The following is a 21078-nucleotide window of genomic DNA, read 5'->3' on the forward strand; positions in this document are numbered from 1 at the left end:
TATGAGGAAGGGGAATGCCTTAAGACACATGCCGGGCAGCTGGTGGAGCATGGCCCTGCTATGAAGAGCTGGGATAAATGAGTACGGGTTTGTGAACTGCAGCCCTGGTACTAGTTCTACTCTGCTTTCTACCGGAGCATTTCCGTTTTCATTTTGCAAGGGCTTAGTATGAAAGGCACAGCACCAAACATTGGTTACTTAAGCATAAGGCAGCACTGTATTACTGGGTGTATTGAGACTTCAGTCACCCAGGAGCTGATCTTTTAGAGATGCAGAAGAGGCCACCCTTCCTGTTCCAGCCTTCTCCTCCAGTAGCTGCCCAATCTTTCCTCCTCCTAAACCATTCTTCTTCCACACTAGATGCTCTACAGAAGGGAACGTGCCCAGGGCAAGAGGCAGCCATTGGACTCCACACCAACACTGGAACTGAATGAATGCTTTTAACGCATCAGTGTAAAAATTTTGGACTTTTCGAAACTAATTCTTCTGGCTTTTAATCTGATATGTAAACAGGCAGTATATTTTAATAGAAAGTGTAAGAGGTGAAGCTATCTAAGCCTGACACCTTAGATTTTCATAGATGTTAGGGTCGGAAGGGACCTCAATAGATTGAGTCCAACCCCCTGCATAGGCAGGAAAGATTGCTGGGTTCAGATGACCCCAGCCAGATGCCCATCTAACATCTTCCTGAAGATCCCCAGGGTAGGGGAGAGCACCACCTCCCTTGGGAGCCCATTCCTGATTTTGGCCATTCTAACTGAAGTTCTTCCTAATGTCCAGTCTAAATCTGCTCTCTGCTAGCTTATGGCTATTATTTCATGTGACCCTTGGTGAGTAGAGCCTCACCAATTCCCTTCTATGCCCCCATGATGAATTTATAGGTAGCCACAAGGTTGCCTCTCAACCTTCTCTTGCAGAGACTGAATAGGGCCAGGCACCCTAGTCTCTCCTCATAGGGCCTGGCTTGCAAGCCCTTAACCATAAGAGTGGCCCTTCTGTGTACCCTCTCCAGGTTATCCACATCTCTCTTGAAGTGCGGCAGCCACAACTACGCAGTACTCCAACTGTGGTCTGACCAGCGCCCAGTACAGAGGAAGTATCACCTTGGTTCTGTTTGTCATGCAACTGCTGATGGACGATAAAATGCAGTTAGCTTTTCCGATGACTTTGACACACTGACAACTTGCGTTCAACTTGGCGTCCACTAGGACTCCAAGATCTCTTTCTGCTTCTGTGCAACCGAGCAGGTAATTTCCTAGGCTGTAGGTGTGCTGGACATTTTTCCTCCCTAGGTGCAGCACTTTGCATTTCTCCTTGTTAAATTGTATTCTATTGTTTTCTGCCCATTTTGTTTAAATCCAAAATTTGAGAGAATCAGTTTACAGTTGGAATATGAAACTATCAGCAGTAGACATCTCATCCAAGAGTTCTTTAATAGCTTATCAGTCCAAAGTATCATTTGCTATTTTTTGAGCGTTCCAGCTCTAAGCCATCCACTCCCCTTTCTGCTCCATCCCTGTTTAGTATGCAACACTTGCCTGAAAAGAGGAATGCTATGAGGTGATCAACACTCAATGTCTTCTGCAAACCTCCCTTAATTAGAACAAGTTGCACTTATGTCAGCAGTTGCCCTAATGCAACTATATAGCCAATGGCAGCTTACAGCCCAGAATTATGCCAGTCTTCACACAGGTGGCATCATTGCCACAGTGTTCACTACAATATGATCTTCATTGAAAAACATCTCATTCAAGAGAAAGTGGCCTGAATAAAGTCTTCAGGGTCAGGCTCCCTTGTGTTTAATCCAGCAGAGACGGAGAGAGGGAGACTTCCCAGTGCAAAGGTGGCACTCTGGAGTCCCAAGGTAGGATGGACCAGTGACTGAAGTAAGGGCCTGGATCTGAGGGTGAAGTCCTGGCCACATTCAGTGGCATCGAGAATTTATCCCACGATTCTGCTGTCTGTGCCCGTGTAGCCCTGGGTAGCCATTTACCCTTGCATCTCCTTCCTTTCCCATCTGTATTATTTAGACAGTAACCTTGTCAGGGCAAAAAACATTTCTTACCACAGGTTTCTACAGCTCCTATAAAACAGACTCTCAAATTTACTTGAGGCTTGCTGGCACAAACAACAGATCAAGCTTTCATTTTTGTATAGCTATCTGCATTCATAAGAGATAAAACAGGTATCATGTGAAATAAGCTAAGTTTATTAGAAAAAGGAGTAAAATTCACCATGCTTTACAATACAGCCTAAGTGGCAATGACTCTAGCCAGCAGAGTAACTGCAGGACACATGCAAGACACATTATATGAGGCAACTGATAATAAAAGCAGCATTGATCTGAAACAGTATGTTAGAAATTGTTTATTAAGCACCAGCTTAATATTGTTCACTTACAGGATTCAGGGGTCCTTTTGCTCCGCCTCCCCACATTGATTGACAGCTTTCCCTCATAAGCACTTATTTTTCCTTGGTACAAAACACGTATGAAGCAAAAAGCAAAATATTTTTTACACCTTGCTGCAAACTGCTTAACTTTGTTGCCGCTCCTCTTTGCTTCTTTACTGTCCCGGACCTGACAAGCTCTTATTCATGAACTGTCTCTTCACAAAGCAGATCCACCACTAAGAGAGAAATCCACAGTGAGATGATATACCAGAGGAGTTTCCTAAGTAAGCAGTCTATGTATACAAAGCAGGACTTTTGTGTTTTGCCTGATACCCACTGTGTAAAATAAACCCAGTTCTGCACAAACTGGGCATCCAATTTTCAACAGTGGCTTTAACTGGAGTTTTAGGTACTCAAGGCAGGCAATATAGGATAATTCAGATTGTAACACTGGGACACTTGCATTAAAATACTCTTTAAGGTGGTTGTTTCAATGTTAGCGTCCAAGTATCTTGCTTATTTGGAAAAAAAGAGACAAATATACACCTCAAAGGTTGTACCGCATGCAGTTCCAGTCTAGATCTGGAAGCTAAACAGTATTTGAGGGAGTAGAAATTGTCTTTAAAACTCTGAAATCTTTTCAGTTCTTTCTTTCCCAGAAGTGGCCATTTAAGAAAGCCCCACACCAGTTGCTTTAAAAACATGACTCCTTGCCTTTGATACACAAGTCTCTGGACCAGACTCTAGACAGGCAGTCAACACTCATTTTGAAACATAACTAGCTCAATAATATTGAAGTTACTGTTCAAAACTGGCCTAAGCATCTGAGCAAATATGCAAAATGCATCTACCCTAGGCTGCAACCTCTTCTCAGAAAAAAACCCACCAAGGCAGGCAGACATGAAAAGGAGGAGTTATCTCAGGAATGAACAAAGTCCAGCCCATGGTGGACTCCATTTCCCAGCAGCCTCCGACTGCCTCACTGCACCCAGTTTCCATGGAGACCCCAGAAGCAGTGGGTCCAGGGTTTCCATGGAGACCATCAAGCAGCACTAGCAGGGCAGTGGCTGGGCAGGGAGCTGCTCCAGGGCCAGGAACTTGTGGGGGCTGGAGCCAGGGCAGAAAGGCACATGCAGGTAGTGGATCATGGCTCTGCCCCAGTTTGGACCCCACCCCCAGCCCTGGAGCAGCAGTCCGCCAGCACTGCTTGGGCCATCTGCATGGAAACCCTGGCCTAACACTGGCACAGCCCTGCTGCTGCTGAAATCTCCATGGAAACCGGCCCCAGCAACAATGGGAAATCTACTGGCCAGATCCACCATTTGGTCCATCCCTGTGTTAACGGATACACCCATTAGCAAAGTGCTTTCCCCACACACAAACTGTAGAAGAGGCCAAGTACCCTCAGCGCCAGATGCAGTCTCTTCTATGCAGTTGAGTGTGGCCAGCTGGGACCTAGCACTTTGCAGGACTGACCAACAAACAGAGTTTCCTGTGTTCTTGGACAGGATGCTTCTGCCTGTGCAGCCTAGCCTGGCTTTTGCTACCATCTCACTCAGACTCATCTAAATCACAGGGCGCTACCCACCTAACCCTTTGTAAGTCTTGGGTTCTTGCTTAACAGGTTTTCCCTTCCTATCCATCTCACTGCTGCCTCTGACTTCCATTCTCCAAACATGTGCCTTAGGGAGAAAATCCAGAATTATTTTCTTTTCCCCTTCAGCTGATATTCCCCAAGTGTCCACTAATCAGGAAAAAAAAATGGAGCCTAAAAGACTGGGATTAAAAAAAAGAAAATGCATCAACCAGTTTGTAAGAACAGCATCTTACCTTGCTAGGTTTGTCGCTTTGGGGATCAAACACCTTTTCACAAAGCCTAAGTCCAGTCTCTTGTCTCAGCTGCTGTAAGTAGGCCCTCATCACCTCTGGAAGAGAGCATGGACCAATACAGATTGGAGTGTGCTGTGTTAGATACTATGTAAGACTAGTTCTGGCAGCCGACAGCAAAGCCAGTATGCTGGCTAAAGAGGGGATTAGCAATGTCTGCACCCCTAGCATCACCTTCTGTTTTCAACACTTGCTGAGCCAGGGTTGCTTAGTCCTGAGCACAGCACGGTAAATTACCACAGTTTAGTTTCCAGTGTTATGGGATTGGAGTAGTGCTGCTCACTAGACAGGACTAGTAGGGATACAGCATAGTAACTCTGTCCCAAACTCAGTCAGTCTAACTCCAGGTACATAGAGAAAGCAGAACCACTAATTCACAAGGCAGAAATAAACAGAAATAAAGCAGGCTGTTAACTTCAGGCTACAACATAGATCCAAGTGACAAGGCTGCTTTTGTTCTTACCATCCTCTTGCTTGTTGGCAGGTTTGGCATAGATGGCATTGAGTGGAAAGCCAGGCTCCCCAGGTATCGGGAAGCTAGTGATTCCCAGTGTGTACATTTCCTTTTCTCCTTGGCCTTTGGAATTGCACTGGAAAAGCCAGGAAAGAGACTAGTTAAAACATACAGAGAGAAGCTGTACCACCTTAGAGATAAAGTACATAGCTTAACTAGGATACTGATACGCAATGCTTGGGACTACCCATGGGAGAAAATACTGAATGTCTTATGTATTTGTCCCCAATTAAATGAGAAGAGTTTCCTTACAGTTTGGGGGGCCTGCGCATTTACTACGAACCAAAAGGTTTTCTGAACTACCAGGGGCTCTGGCGGTCGGGCCTGAAGCCGGCTGCACGTATAGACTGTACCAGTATAAACCCTCCTTGCTTACTAGTAGGAAGTACTTTCTAACAGGTGTACCAATATGCCCCCAGTGTGAACTGTGTTATACTGATATAAAAGGAGCCTTATACCAGTATAGTTTATTCCTTTATCCAGCTAATACCAGCAGAAATATGCTAAGGCATGTTTAACTACACATACAGTAGGGGCTTGTAATGGTTTATGTATATTGAGCTAGTCTGTACCACACAAGTTTTACTGCCTTGACAAGCCATAAAATCTAGTAACATGCCCAAACACCAATGTGTAGCTCCTCTGGCTTAATTTGTGGTGTGTACAGACATATCCAAAGGCTAAGTGCAGCATGCAGAAGAATGCAAGAGTAGAATATCGCCAGTGAGTCTTGAAGAGGAGCCCAATACTTTCAGACTTGATGTGGGTGGGGAACAAGCAGGGAAAACCATGGTAGAAACTGATGACTAACAGGGTTATTCTGGACAGATGGGTTGGGGGCAGGGAGGAGGGGGAAGAGCAGCTGAAGAAAGGAAGTCAGAAGAGTTAATGAGACCAGAACTGATGATTGCATCAGAACTTCACACTGTCTTTTGGCCCAACAGGGAAGGGATTTAAAATGAAGAGGAAGCTGCTATCAGCATTTCCCCTCTTAAAGCAGGGCAGTGCTGGCAGGCCCTCCTGCAGACACATGGCCTATGTCAGAATATTAAAGATTCAAGAATTACCACACCTGCAGGAGTGGGGAACACAGCACTGGGCCCCCACAGCTCCTACCATTCTTTAAGGCTTTGCCCAGCCAATTACCATTTTTCCAGAGAAGATAATCCTAACTAACCCATAGCCGAGAAGAGTGGTGAGCATTTGGTGCCCAGGCACTAACTGCTCGCCAGCAGCATTTCTGCTTATGCAGGTTTTCCAGCTGCCTTAGGGAAACCAGCAAATTAGGCACATTTTTGTTGTCATTTATTTTATTGCCCTCCTCCAGCTTAGTTCTGGGATCTTACCTTCTGCAGCTTTTTCAAGCACTCGGAAATGTAGAGAGTTATGTAGATCAAGGTTCTGTCAGCCTCATTCTACAAAATAAAAAGCAAGTGCCAGCCACCATTAAACCAGGGGAGGACTTTACAGTTGCCAGGAGTGAGACTAACATGCTCAGTCCCTAGTCTCTCACAGAGATGCACTGACAGGACTCCTAAGGAGTTTCCTCACCTAACTTCTTTTAGAAAGGAAAACAATTGTTCCTGCATTTTTACAATACAGAAAAAGATATACCCTCAAGGTGGTCAAGCATGCTGCAATGAAGCAATTCTATGTTTAAGTCAAGTCCCAGCCTCCACAAATGTGCACAATACCTTAAAGGTACATTTCTTACCTTAATTTCATAATTTTTGAAGAAGACGTTTGCTTTGAAGTAGTAGATTGCTTCATCAATAATATCTGTGTCCTTTGCTAACAAGAAAGAGAGGGAAAGTTAACAAAGATGCAGGTGTACAGGACAGGCCAAGACGCACAGTAAAAATTCCATTCTTTTCACTAGTCTGTAGAAAAATAAAATTCTTATGAAAAATGATGCTAGAGATAATTTATCCCAGTTCTCAGCAAAGATTTGATAGCAGAGGTAGTGCTGCGGTTATGCCCCATATGACTAATCTGCCTTTATTTGCACAAAGGCTACAGCCTCTCACCATTTGAATAGCGATGAGTTCAAGCTTTGTACTTGCCCAAGTAAAACAAGCAGCTTTGTTTTGTCTGTTTTTGCTATGCTTGCTCAGTAATTCCCAATGAGTCTTTCAGTTGTTAATGAGAAATAACATGAAGTCTACTATCATTACAAGAGGATATTGGTTATAGCTATCATTATAATGCCCTCTGAGATCAGATATGGGGAGATGGGGCAGAAAAAGGCTAATTTAAAATTCACCAGGAGAAACATAATCCTTCATCTCATTTAAAAAAAAGAGAGAGAGAGATAACAAGCAATCTCATAACATTAGATCCAGCAGGCTTTGGGTTTCACCAGTTGACACAAACCATCTAGATCTAGATGTTGGTCCCTTGCAGCATTGAAGTGTTATAATGCTGTGAAGCAGTTGTGGAAAACAGAGAGGCAAGATAATGAAACAGCATTAAAACAACCACTAAATAAAGCCTTCCCTGTGGTTTTCGAACAATTTCATCTAGACACCATCACTTCCGGGTTCTCAGTTCTACTTTGAAGGAAGTTACAACTACAGGGCCTGCCTCTCCCATTTCTCACTGTACAGAGCAGCAGAGGGACTCTTCAGCATTGCTGCTTTTTAAGCTGAGACTATGCTAAATTTTCACCCTCTTAATCTAAGCTGCATTTCTCTAACACAACACGTTCTGCTCATCAGCTACCTAGTAAATACCACACCTGAGACACCACAGCAAAACTTGTCCTCCTGCACGACACAGCAAACCTAGCTTGAAATGAATGAGAGGCTTAAAATAAATTTTAAAAAGCAAAGCAATTAGAGAACCGAGAGCTGGATCTCCTTGGAGACTGTAAGCTTTGGGTCTTTGAAGGCATGAAGAGAAGACAAACCAAAACGGTTTGAGCATTTAAAAGACAGAGGAAGTCACCACATTCGCTATTAATGTACACTGAGAGGCCCCACTCAGTCAGGACAACCACAAAGTTTGTTTCTACCACATTATTCATGCTGCCTGTGCAGCACACCTTGTTCCTTGCTGTCTACATCTACTGCAAGCTCCTGGGACTGTGGAATCTGCATTTAAGCAGTGCCTGGCAAAAATGGGGCCCATCTCAGCTGGTCCCTAGACCCAAGTGACATTCTCCCTCTCACACCCTGACACTACTCATGGTATAAAAAATATGCAGTTGTGGCCCCTGTCCCAGGGAGCTGGAAGACCCCAATCCAGCAACTGATCGGTGGAGGCAGAACCGCATGCCTATCCAGACCCGTTAACACAGGTGGGATTTCACATGGATCTGCCCATACAGATCTAATTACAGCAGCAGAGCCCTGCCATCACCAGACACACAGACAGCCTGACAGAAGCCAGGCTGGAGCCAGAAGATTTTGACCTGTAATTCCTAGAGGCAAGAAGTGGGCTGGAATGAAGACAGAGGGAAAGGAAGCAGCCACTCACAGGGAAAGAAACAACCCACAACTGCAGGGGGGGTTTGTAGAAGAGTTAGAGCAAGGGGACGATACAGGGAGACAACACTCGAGCCAACAGCTAGATGTGCGCGTGAGCTGAAAAGGAGAAGCAGACGAGCTAGCTCACTGCTCGGAAGAGGACTCTGCCAGGCTGGAGTGCGGGTCACTTTCACGCCACGGAATGACACCTGACAAGTCCGGCCTGATAGCTTTGAAGCAGACTGGATCATCACCAAGACACTAGCCCACATTCACACGTAGGAGGGTCATTCGCATGTGTGTTGGTCATCGGCACGTTTTCACTCCTGTTGTCCGGGCACAGGATGCAGCAAACCCAGGCACTAAAAACTCATCTCAGTTCGCATAGCAGTGGTCTGCTCCCTTGGCAGCTCCTGGCATTTATGAGGTTTCTTGCTGGCTTATGAGGTGCCTTGAAGGAGGCTACCAAGAGCAGTACCCATAAGTGACGCGAGTCTCCATGATTTCTTTTGGTTCGTAAGCAGCCTGGAAAGGCTTTGTCTGGCCGTTCCCCAGGCCACTGAGCTTTTCCAGAGCCCTCAACCAGCCCCGCCTCCAACAAGAGGCTCACTCTAAATGGATACTGCGCCTGCACGCAAAACAGCAGAGCGAGAGAAAGCAAGGGGATGCCACCGCAGCAGTGGAGCGAGGGTCTAGCAGCTCAGGGAGAAAAAACAACCGGTTTCTAGCTGCCTCTTGGGAGGCGCAAGCCCAGATGCTCCCCGAAAGCCCGCGCTCCCAACGCGAGCAGGCTGAGCACCTACTTTCCCGGGGCGCCGGTCCCTTGAACTGGCTGCGGATGGGCAGCAGGGCCATGTTGCCCACCAGTTTGGTGTCCGGGTCCATCAGCGTGGAGTGGTAGGCCTGCGGAGAGAGGCAGAAGCCGGGTGTGGCGGCGGGAGAGCGAGAGCCCGAGCCCGAGCCCGCCGGGGGTGGGGGCGCCCGGGGCTCCCTCGGCCCCCCTCCCCGCGCTTACCGGCATGGTGGAGACGCGGCGCTCGGAAGCAGGAAGTGCCGCGCCTGCAGGGCAGCCGCTTCCGGCCCCGCCCCGGAAGGGCGGGCCCACTCCCCGCCCCGTGGGCGGAGCCCGCCCGGGAGCGGCGGACCTGGCGCGGGGGTGAGAACGGCGAAGCCTTGGGGGAGTTGAGCAGAAAGGCGACGAGCGGGGCTCCTGGCTCCGCAGCCACAGAGACGAGCCTGATGTAGAAGATGAAACCTCTCCCTACACATAGAAATATACTTTAATAATAATTATATTTATAAAAAAAAGCCTGGGTGAGACCAGGAAGCAGACGGGCTGTTAGCCTGGACGAAAGGAGAGCGCTCTGGCCTGGCGCGCAGCACCTGGGATGTGTCCACAAAGAAACAGTGTTTTAGTTCGTGTTTCTAGACAGCCCCAGGTCTGGTGCCCACACCTCCAGCAGGAGGCGGAAGAAAATATTCATCACCAAGGAGATTTAACTTCTTCACATCCCTGCCAGAAAGGAAACTAAGGGTTGCCCACTCCGTCTGAATCTGTCCTGGGAAGTTTTCAGCACACTAAAGCGCCCGCGACATGGACCTGCCCGTTTCCTTGCATTCAGGGTGCACAGACTTCATATCGGGAAGGCAAATGCATATTTATATTACATTTAAAAAAACATTGGACTGCTGTATAATTCAAATTCAACATTTACTGTTTATTTTAATGAATGCCGTATCATTCATCTCCTGGCTGACTCTCAGCAGTTTGTCTCCTGGAGATTTACATCTAATTCCTGGAGACTCCAGGGCAATCCTGCAGGGTTGGCAACCCTAGGAAGAACTAGAGAAGGACAAGGATAATGAGCAGGTATGGAGGGGCTTCCCTCGAGGCCAGGCCTGCTCCACTTAGAAAAGAGGCTTGAGGGGGGACAGAAGGGCTTACGAACTACCACACGGAGAAGTAGTAGTGAATAGGCATATATCAGACTCCATCACCAAACAAGACAGGGGGGTCACAACATGAAACAAGGTGGAAGTCGGTTTAAAACAAACACACAGATGTTCTTTTTTACACAGCATAGAATTGAAATGTGGAGCTCATGGCCACCAAATGTGGATGGTGATAGCCTAGCTAGATTCAAGAAGGAACTGGACACGTGCTTCAAAGGAAGGGGTACTGGCAGTGAGGGACATGGCCTCTAAGCAGAACTTTCTGGGTCTTTAGTGCTGGAGACTGCAAGAGAGAGGAACAGAGGAAAACACCTGGGTCAGACCCAGTTCAGTGTCTCTTCCAGCACCCGCTCTCTGCCCCTGCGCAACACGGGAGACTGGGCAAGACGGATCTATGGTCTGACCTATCATTGGCAGCTCTTATGTACTTAATCATTAATGTTAATATTCCATGCTTGTGGAAACACCATCCATCACGACATTGTGTGGCAGGCACCAGTATGGAAGAGGCGACTCAAGAACAATCCTACAGAAGTTGGAGAGGCTTGATGGGTACAGTGGCTGGGGCTTACACAACTGGCATACAGGAAAGATGCACAGCCCATTTCTACACACTATAAAATTCTTAAGTCACTTTTATCCTGAACAGTCACTAAGTCCAAGCCACAGGGATAAAGTCTGTTGCATACTTACATCTTTGCAGGGTAAGGCCTGGGATGTAATTTCAGTGCAAAGGCTCTGGAGGTTCTATTACACAAGGTTAATACAAAAAAACAACAACTTAAGAATTTTTATAGGGAAAATGATATGCTGTAGTTTACCTTATTGGCTACTGAATTCCGGTCTACAAAGCATACCGTCCACAGCTGGGACAATTAAATTATTTGAACAACACAGTTTACCTTCTGGCAAATAAATTGTTTTATGCTGATTCTTCCCTCTATTATTTCAACTGTTAGTGGAAAGTTACTTTAAGCAGCACATTATTGGAGGGTGAGGGAAAGGCTGCCCAAAAGTGTTAGCATTACATACAGCTAAATTTAGCAGCTCCTATTCAAGTAGGATACACATTGAGATCCATGGTCCTCTAATGATTAGTCGGATCCTTAATACATGAGGAAACGTTTTAGAAGGACCGCTATATACATAGAATATGTCACAGGCTGGATTAAGCAATTTAAAAGTGACTTATAAAGGGCCCTTGTATGGATTTTAAACGAACACCAACTGCTACTCTATTTCTCATCCCCTGTTAAGATATGCCCCCAGAAGTCTGAAAATAAGGGTGAAATGCTGGTCCACCCAGATTCTCAGCACAACTTCCATTATGAACATCCACTGTCCTTCCTTAGCAGCTGTCCTATCCAGTTCTTTCCCTCCTCTCCCTAATGCACCTGACGTTGGCTTAGCTGATTTTATCTAGCTCCTCATATATACAGAATCAAACACGCAATTCTAGCCTTCTTCCTACAACCTCTCTTAGTGAAGTGCAGTGCATTGAGATGCTATAAAGCAGGGGTGCCCAACCTGCAGCATGTACCACGAGTGGCATGGGAGCCACTGTCCGTGGCAGGCAACAGGTCAGAGAGGAAGCAGGGAACGCAGTGGCCGATGGGGCAGAGAGCAGAAAGCAGAGCAACAGGTCAGACAAGGGAAAGGGATTGGGGCGGTATTCAGGGAGGATGCAGGGCTCACTTTTTGGCAGATGTGTCACAAAGGTTGGTCCCCACCCACACAAAAGATGATCAACATGAATCTGAGGTGACTGGATTATTCACAAGTGGGAGAGCCACAAATGAGTTATGCAAGTCTTTCCAAACAAGCATCCCTGTCTTTCACCTGCTGGTCTCTACACAGGGCATGGTGCCCAGCTGTACAAAGGGTTTGAAGATGGGGAAAACCTGACTGTGATCTAGCAATCAGTGATGTGATCTGAAGCTCTAAAGTTACACCCCCAAGTAAAAAGTGTGAAGCCTAAATAATGTAATAGTATCCCTAAAAACATACCAGACAGACTTATAGCTGTGTTAAAATGTGCAGAAAACTGAAAGCTGAACAGTCGTAGTCTTACAAAACAGGTAGTTAAAAGGAGAAACAGCTATCACTATTTTTCCTGTACAAACTATATATTGTACACAACAGTATCATTATCCAAGGAATTAAATTTAGGACACCCCAAAAATGTCTTTTTGCACATTTACATATTTTACAGAATGCTATGGTTTCCTGCAGGAAATACTGCTCGCAACTTTTGGAACAGCTCCATAAGTTTAAAGTATCAAGTCAACTTTTTAAGCCAGATTTCTCTTGCAGAGAACTTGCCATTAACTAAAGAATTTCAGAACATCTGGAAGATAGAGGAACACTGTCAAGCTGCCTAAATCTAAAATGTAGATTGTTTAAAAAAAAATAAAACTGGTGATGAATTAATAATATTCCATGGACCCAACTGGCACCTGGTATAACCAGGGACAGCAGTGTTGACTTCAACAGAGTTGCATCTATTCATGCAAGATAGATTGATCACCAGACTCCTTTTAGCCTCAATATTTCATGACATTTATTAAAAAATGTTATTGGTGAATTAAATGCTTCCCTAAACTGCAACCCAACAGCACTCAACTGATTTATGACAAGCCAAAGACTGAGAGAGACAACTCCATTTGAAGTTATCTAAATGCAGTAAAATACCAGCACTGAACCAAAGGCAGAAATGGTTAAACCAATTATATTTTTCATCCCTTGGTACAAGTAATTAGTTGGCTTGATAGAAGCTATTAAAAAAAGTCTATGGTTTTTATTTTGACAGTGCTCCTCTACAACCACTATATTTTTCAAGCAATTCAATATTCTGTAAGAATGTTATTTATGCCCAAAATATGTACAAGCAAAAATTAAAACTACTTATTGATGTAATGATGCAGAAGATACAGGATTAATTTCCAGCAGATTTACAAAACTTTTCCATCACATATTTATATATTTAAAAAAATAGTCTTACAAATATATTGAGATATATTTTTAACTTATATTTTACAACCAGGCTATTCAACTCCTCTTTTCAAATGCACTCTCTCTACTCGTCCACTTGATCTTGAAAATATTCATCAACAAGAGCAGATTTAACTTCTTCACAATCCTGCCAGAAAGGAAACACAGAAATTAACATTTGGTTCCATTTCCCTCTATCGCTGCAGTAAATCCTCTGTTCCATGACATTTTTCCTGCAGTAGGAATGAATGCGCTACCACAGTTCCACACCCCCACAGTACAAGGAATGCTGAAAATCAATTTGGTTTCAACAGTCAACCTAGAAACACCTTGGTGCTAGTTACCATGGATCCCAAGCTAAATTCAGGGATTCTATGTATTCAAAAAGTGCCGAGCAAATGGTTTTTTTTGAGTGGAATAAGGCGGTAGGAAGTATTTGTTCTGAATAGCAATGCTAGATATGGCTCTGGGCTGAGTCTAAGACACATGCCTTACTGTGTTTTGTACCTGGTTCTTCTTATTCAACATCTCAGACAGAACTTGATGGACTTGTGGCAGAAATGATTGCATAAGGTTGTTTGACCAGAGTCATGCAGGCAATCAGGAACAATGGCCACAAACTGACGGAGAGCAGATTTAGGTTGGACATCAGGAAGAACTTCTTTATGGTAAGGGTTGCCAGAATCTGGAATGGCTTCCAAGGGAGGTGGTGCTCTCCCCTACCCTGGCGGTCTTTAAGAGGAGGCTAAACATGCACCTGGCCAGGGTCATCTAACCCCAGAGCTCTTTTTTTCCTGTCCAGGATGGTGGGGTTGGATGGACACGATGATCTACTGAGGTCCCTTCTGACCCAAACATCTATGAATCAAACTACATGAACCTAATAGCCTCTTCTGGCTTAAACATTATTCTGTGAACTTTCAAGCCCAGTAAAATGCAGTTTTCAGATCTGCAGAACAGTGCCAAAAAGAGTATTTTGTATTTATACCTACAAGTGTTCTAGAGACCAAATGTCATGGTTAAGCGAGTACATTCATCCCTACCCAGTGCTGAAAAATACTGGCCAACTTTTCCTCTATTTCCTCACCCCTTCTTGCCACCATCAGGAACCAGGTTTTAAAATAATACCGATGCCTTTTAAATTCATATAAGGCGGCATTTTTTTAAATTTCAGATCTTAAGAAACAGATGTCCTTTACCTTTGGCTCTTTGAATTCTAGATCTTCCCCATACTGAATAGTAAAGTCTATGTGCTGCAGCACTATATTTATGCTTTCCTCATCAGAGCGGTCATAAGGTAAGAATCGGACCATGCTGTAGTCATCAATCTAGAGGAAGGATTTCAAAAGTGTGGTTAGTAGAGGATGTGATGAATCAATTATTCCTTTAACACTCAGAACAGTCAAGAACAACAAATGTTATTTGATCCACACGCACCTCTCTTAGGTGGGGATGCTAACACAACAACCTTACTGGGCATGGAAACAAGATTCAAACCCACACAGAAAATCAGTGCAGATTCAAGGTGAAAATTTAGGAGCTCCTGGGCTGCCAGCCCTCTTCTCCTTCTACCATACCATACTGCTTCTCAGAATTGTTTAAGAAATGAGAATCCCTGACACAACCACATTCACATTGACTTGGTTACCACATACAGGATGGAAACTCTGGGGCTGAATGGAAAATTCAGCTTGCCATTTTTATTCAAGGATTTGAGAATCCTCTAGAACCCAGCAATACTAATACATCTGATATGTTAATATATCATTTTAGAGAAAGACCAAGACAGACATTCTGAATACTGTAAATTATCTGCAAGGAGACAAGGGGTTGTATAACATGGGTTATAATATTCAGCCCTTCACTACTGAAGAAGTCTATTTGTCCCAGTTAGGACTAAGAGAGACCCTTGCGCTTACCAATCCACATATGGCTGTAGTCAGTTTCTTGAACATTTTGCTTTTTAGTATATTTGTGGAATCTTCAATCATAGGATACATATCTGGATCCAAGTACCTGAAACAAGTACTTACATTAACAATAATATCTGCCAAGGACTCCAAATCATTTGAGGTTCTTTCAAAAAACTGCCACCACTGTTTATGTTTTGGAAATGTTAATAACATTAATTTCAGCAAGAGAACTTACCTGCCACCGTTATTTAAAAAAAGAAAAGAAAAAATTTTCACACACACACACAATTAGTTTAGATTATGATTTCTGGGAAGACACTGCTGATTGTTTTCCCATTTCCTCCTTTTTCATAGCTTATGTTATGATTTTAAATACTTTTGTAGAGAACTGGGAGAGAAATCTCTCTCTCATGATCTTAGCTTAAAAATGATCATTGGCATATAAACCTAAGGACTGTACTGTCAGCAGTATCAAAATAGCACAGAAGAATGACCTCTAGCTTTGCTTTGAACTAGAGGAGCTCAATTCAGAATGATCTTACTGTTTGCCAAGGCAGTTCTCTATAGAACAATACATGCATGTATATACCAAAACTTAAATCTCAGAATATCGTGAGACAGTTTTACAGTGTCACAGACATTTAAATGCGAGGTTCAGTCTAAAATACCTACTCCCTACACACCATCCCAGGCAGGTAGGATTTAATCGCAGGAAGACATTGTCTCAAGACATCAAAATAGAGGACAAAATTCTAAGAACTTACTTTTCAATTTCTTTCTTAGCTTTCTTGCTTAGCAAATCCATTTTGGTCATGATGTTGATTTGTGGAATCTCCAACGATATCATTGCACTGAGGGCTGCCAGGACGCCAGAGATAAACTTAAAAGAAATAATGAAAAATGCCTCATTTAGAGACAGACCAACTCAAATTTAGCATGCAACAACAACTGAGAGGTTTGGAAAGCACCAAGCAAGCACTGTAGTGAGTATCTTGTTCTCACATTTAACTAATAACCTACAGACTTAAAACATAAAAGGCATCTATTAGCTAGAATGAAGACATCTGCATGTCAAAGTCCCACATGTAAAACAACTACAATTTGCTCCTCAGAATATCCTACAAGATTTGTTTCTTCTTTTTGTTCATTTTGCCTACACCCATTTTCCTTCCTCCCTTTTCGGTTTTGCATTTTAACCTCCTTCCCCATAATTGCTTTCCTTTCTAATCTTTTCCTACATACCCAGGCTGACATACAAACATGCAGGAAACTTTAGTAGACAGGCAATAAACTATCATATGAAACACAGCAGGGGAAACAGCTCTCTCTCTCTGGACTTTTTGAGCACTAATTTTCTTCAGGTTACAGAAGGAAAGTGACTGACTTAAGGCCACATGGTGAGTCAGTTTGAGACGTGGGACTAGCACCAACCCCCCTGAAAGACAGTTCCCACACACAATATTCCAGTCACAGGACATTAACAAAAGCAGAAACACAGTTTTCTTCTGACTGAAGAGATTTCAGATTGCTTTGCAACACGACAAGTAGTTCCCTCAGATTTCATGTTTTTTATTATTATAATAAAGGCTTTCTTTCCCAATGTTTACTATAGATTTGAAGCCAATACCTTAAATGATTCCACCATAAACTGGGAATCAACAAGAAAAACTCCACAGACACGGAATTCCCACTGCTGCAGCTGCTCCACCAGCTGTTTCATCACTGGCAAGTGAGTATAGAGCTCAATCTGACCTAGGACATACAGTAATTAAAATGCAGGAATGTAAATGTAATGCAGAGGCACAGCAAGGACAAAAAACACATGTCAAGAATTACATATCACAGAAGCAAAATATTAGCTTACCTGGGCAGTCAAAGAGTATATAGTCATCCTCCACGTGTCCAAGGGATTCCTCCAGCCAGTCAAAGTTATTGGCAAAATATTCCATGCAAAACACTAACCCTCCATTTGGCCCAAACCTTAGAGAGTCGTCTTCCATAACATCATTCACTTCGATCAGCTCTCGAATATCTGGAACAAGAGCTATGCATCAAGGCTTTCTGTTTGCTTATTACACTAAATGCATAAATTCCAAGGTAAGTTACTACAACATATGTAATTCTTAAAACGAACTCCAAATCTCATTGTTTTTAAAAAAACTGTATTAAAACTAGTTTGGGACACTATAACTACACTCCTCCCTCAGTCACCCTACGTATGTTTCTGATTTTAAAACATTTTTTTTTTTTCCAAATGCTTTCCCCTAGAACATGGAAACATGGAACAGGAGCTCACTGAAGACACCAGGAAAACATAGAAAACTGATAATTTCCAAGAAGCTCGTGCACAGACTCATCAGGAAAGCTAGTCTTGCAAATGATGCCTCCATATCCTTAAGTACGTACATGCACATCCCCCTGAGAGAGTACACTTAAATTAAAACTGACTTAGAACCTGGAAGGTGACATTAAACTAGAATAGGCGTTCACCCTCCCTTTCAGCATCCTCCCTCCACTGCGTGACACACATACTGGGCAGGATGGACCTACAGTCTGACCCAGTAAATGCCAATTCTTATGTTCTTATACAAAGCAAATTCAGGGCACTGAACAGGACTTATGCCTCATTAAAAGATGCAAGAACTCAGTTCCAGCTAAGATGATATCACTGAGTCTTTATTGTTTTTGGTGCTGCTGAGAGCTGAGGAAAGACACGCGGCATGCACAGCTCACCTGCCATGACAGGATAGTTGAAGTATTCTGCTGCAGGATCGAGATTAACCACCTGGACAGAGCGGTTCAGGGCTTCGCAGTGCTGGACCATGGTCGAACAGTACGTGCTCTGCAGGGGAAAGTCACGAACCACTGTGGCACCCAAGACAGGAGGCAAGAGCATGATGGCAAAGCGCAGGACAGAGATAACCATGCCCAGGCCCCACGTCTGGTGTCCTGGCAGCAAGCAGTGACCAGTGCTTGCTTCCCCTCCATGCCCTGCTCCTGCTGGTGGGTAGTGGGGCCGGTGCTGCCCCTGCACGGCCCTCCGGGCTCTGCAGAAGGAAGGAGCTTGCCAGCCTGACTCAAAGCGCTCTCTAGATGAGAGCCGACTCCTTGCTCTGCTCTGCTCTGCTCTGCTCACCCTGGCGCAGGCCCCCGCGTGGCAGCAATGTCCTGTCAGAGGCCCTCACCCCTTCCTACCTGCCCCATTCCCCACCCCAGACACCCCAGTCCCAACCCCATCACCCCCAGGCACCCCACTGCCCCCAGCCCTGCCACCCTCAGACGCCCCAACCCCCGCCTCCCCTCATCCCAAATACCCCAATCCCAACCCGATCACCTCCACCCCCCTCCTCCATGCACCCCATCCCCTACCTTTCCAATCCCAACCCCCTTCCCTCCCTCCATGCACCCCCCCCCCCAGCCCCGCCACACCCAAACGCCCGCCCCCGCGGGGCCGGCCCCACTCACTTTGCCGCTGCCCGCCGGGCCCATTACGAGCTGGGCATAGCGGGGCATGGCTGTGGGCTCCCCGCTCCCGCGGGCTCGCGAGGCGAGGCGAGGCGAACAGCACAAGTGTGACCCCGCCGCTCTGCCGTAGCGGGCATGACCCGGGCGACGGGCCGCCGCGAAGCTCAGAACGCCCCGGCGCCCGGTGCGCGCTTCCCGCGCCTGCGCACACGCGAGGAGCCCCTGCGCTCTGGTCCTTGCAGGGCTGGGGAAGGGGCCGCCTACCCGGGGAGCAGGGCGTTTGCAAACTGCTGTGTGGCACAGAGAAAGTCCCCGGGGATTTATTCCTGCTTCTCAGCAGGACATGAAACCAGCAGGACTGGACAAGAGGGACGCAGGGTCTGTCCCAGCCCCTAGCAGCACTCGTGTTCTTACTCACACATAGACTTGCAAAAGAAACCCTTCTCCGCACCTTGGCAGGAAGCCTACCTTGTCCGCGCCTGTTAACCAGGCCCTGGGGAGCTGGGTCTGCCAGCTGCCTCCTCCCTGGCAGCACTAGCAGGGAGAGTGCCCCGAACCGTCTGGGACCCCTGGCTTCCCCTGCTGCGTGGGGTTCACAGCCCTTGGAAGCTAGGGGCCCTCATCGCTGCTGGAGAGGATGGGAACGCAGTTCACGGTCAGGGAAGCACGAGCAAGGAGCAGCCAGGTGTAGCTAGCAGGATCTCAGCACCCAGGTGAGGTTGCCGCTTGCTGGATCCTTCTAGGATGCGCAGGGGGAGAAGGAGCTGGGCTGATGTATTTAGTGGACAGAAAGATGGAACCGCCTGTTGTGCAGCCGCATATCTGACACGTGGGGCACATCTGCATGTTGCAGTACAGGAGGGTTGCTACAGCGCAATGCTTTAGTGCTTTTGCACGGGAGGTTGGTGTTTGTGCATCTGTTTCTTTGACAGATCTACTGAGCAGTACTGCTGCAAGATGCCAAAATGCCCCAGTAATGCTACATACTGAAGAGAAGAGCATCTTTGAGGGTCAGGCTGCGACATTTTGGCTGACTGCGAAGCAGGCTTGGGAAATCAGTAGGGCTACTTGCAAAACTACTTGCATGAATAGCTGCTCAGCTAACTGCATTTTCACCTGATCCAATGGCACTTATTCAGGCAAAACTTCCCTTGCAGTGAAAGGCCCAGGCCTTCAAAAGACCATCTCAGAAAGGGTTAGATTGCTTGTCTAATTATTGGGTTTTGTTCCAGTAAAATTGATGGCTGCATTTGCTCACTGTCTCTCACCAGAAAACATTTGTAGTAATTGAACTAAAGTATTACATTGAGAATTTTCCCATGAGCACGTATTTCAGGAATTGGGCCCAGGAAAGCTTTGTTCAAATCTGAACCACCTGAAAACAGGAACAGCTTCAAAAGTTGCACTATGTGAATTAAATCAGGGGAGTCCAGAAGGAACATATGTAATCTTAGCAATGAAAAGTGTTGTGTATCAATCAATGTTTAGCCAGGTTGATTTAATGGGACATTTGAGAATGATAGGCACTGCCTGCTAAGTTTGTTTTTTAAGACTGACAATAGGACATAGCATTACATGTGGTGCGTCAAAGGGCCTAAGCAGCTTTCTTCAGTTACAGGCACCATGACTAATAAAATCATCAAATCAGGTGGGAAGAAAGCTGAGCAGCCCCAACCAAGACTCTGGCAGCAATACCCTACGTCCTGGTTGAAGTCTGTTCCCATTCCAAAATTGATGATGACTGCTTCATTTCTTAAGGTACATGTAAAATCCAATGAGGAAGGAGGAAATTCAGGTCTCTCTGCACTTAAGCCTTTTTATTCACACATAATAAAAGGTTCTTTGGTTTGCAGAAATAATAGTAAGCATGTTTGGGTGTGTGACGACAAAGAGACTGTGCGTCTCTCCGAAGTCTCTGCAGACACGCAGCTGATTGTCAGCAAGAAGTATACACTGTGTGTGGCCCAGTCAAGAAAGAGAAGGCAGGCCTAAGTGTATTACTCTTCCCTAGCACTTAAGAGTTATCAGACTGGGAATCACACCCCGATCTTGCTGCCAGGCTTCCTATGATATTTTGGGCAAGTCGCATAGCCTAAAATTGAACAAAACATCTACTCACGTAACTACTTCTTTTCTGCAAGCTATCGGGTATTAATTGAGGCAAAGACTCTTGTTTGGCTTTGTCCCCAGGCCCACATGCTTGCAGAGATGGACCTAACTCGGTGGACATACCCCGGTTTCAGCAGCGGCATGGAGTTCCCTGCCTCAGTCTCCGTCTGTAAAATGGGCACAGCCAGAGTTTGCTTGCGGGGGAGGAGTTTCGCGTGGGCAGGCTACAGGCAGCACGAGGGGCCTCGAGGGTCACCCCGCCCGCACTCACTGCAGGCTGCGCCCGGGCCTCCTTCCGGCCTCCCCTCCGCGGCCCTGCTTAGCTTCACTTAGCCTTTGTTTTACGGCGGCCGCGTAGGCTCAAAACAAACCCAGCCCAGCCGCCCCC

The 21078-nt window shown here is 45.6% G+C and overlaps 2 protein-coding genes across 3 annotated transcripts; both read right to left on the minus strand.

Moving 5' to 3' along the window:
• Positions 1–2188: 2188 nt before the first annotated feature.
• On the minus strand, positions 2189–9426 carry ARPC3 (actin related protein 2/3 complex subunit 3). Its single transcript, XM_090063394.1, has 7 exons — positions 9275–9426; positions 9063–9162; positions 6507–6583; positions 6139–6207; positions 4742–4868; positions 4222–4316; positions 2189–2627 (listed from the first exon to the last, which is right to left on the minus strand). The coding sequence occupies exons 1-7, from the start codon at positions 9278–9280 to the stop codon at positions 2565–2567; spliced, it is 537 nt and encodes a 178-aa protein (XP_089919520.1). The 5' UTR covers positions 9281–9426; the 3' UTR covers positions 2189–2564.
• Positions 9427–12319: 2893 nt separating this feature from the next.
• GPN3 (GPN-loop GTPase 3) lies at positions 12320–21010 on the minus strand. Of its 2 annotated transcripts, none has more exons than XM_090063391.1 (8): positions 20814–21010; positions 17850–17958; positions 16981–17148; positions 16744–16868; positions 15881–15996; positions 15123–15219; positions 14403–14531; positions 12320–13351 (listed from the first exon to the last, which is right to left on the minus strand). In XM_090063391.1, the coding sequence occupies exons 2-8, from the start codon at positions 17938–17940 to the stop codon at positions 13289–13291; spliced, it is 789 nt and encodes a 262-aa protein (XP_089919517.1). In that variant the 5' UTR covers positions 17941–17958; positions 20814–21010; the 3' UTR covers positions 12320–13288. The 2 variants fall into 2 exon arrangements, with proteins under 2 accessions (XP_089919517.1, XP_089919516.1); XM_090063390.1 differs by lacking the exon at positions 20814–21010 and adding an exon at positions 18582–18765.
• Between the last annotated feature and the right edge of the window lie 68 nt (positions 21011–21078).

The sequence above is a fragment of the Crocodylus siamensis genome, chromosome 9 (genome assembly GCF_052110815.1).
Source record: "Crocodylus siamensis isolate JL-2025a chromosome 9, ASM5211081v1, whole genome shotgun sequence".
NCBI classification, from domain to species: domain Eukaryota; kingdom Metazoa; phylum Chordata; order Crocodylia; family Crocodylidae; genus Crocodylus; species Crocodylus siamensis.

Coding starts and splice junctions, on each gene's coding strand:
- ARPC3 (XM_090063394.1), bottom strand. Junction 4,317..4,741: donor TGCCAACAAGCAAGAGGATG/GTAAGAACAAAA, acceptor GCTCTCTTCCAG/AGGTGATGAGGGCCTACTTA. Junction 2,628..4,221: donor AAAGCGACAAACCTAGCAAG/GTAAGATGCTGT, acceptor TTTCTCTCTTAG/TGGTGGATCTGCTTTGTGAA.
- GPN3 (XM_090063390.1), bottom strand. CDS start 18,629: ATGCCCCGCTATGCCCAGCTCGTAATGGGCCCGGCGGGCAGCGGCAAA. Junction 17,149..17,849: donor CAACTATCCTGTCATGGCAG/GTGAGCTGTGCA, acceptor CTCTTGTTCCAG/ATATTCGAGAGCTGATCGAA. Junction 14,532..15,122: donor CTACAGCCATATGTGGATTG/GTAAGCGCAAGG, acceptor TCCTTCCTCTAG/ATTGATGACTACAGCATGGT.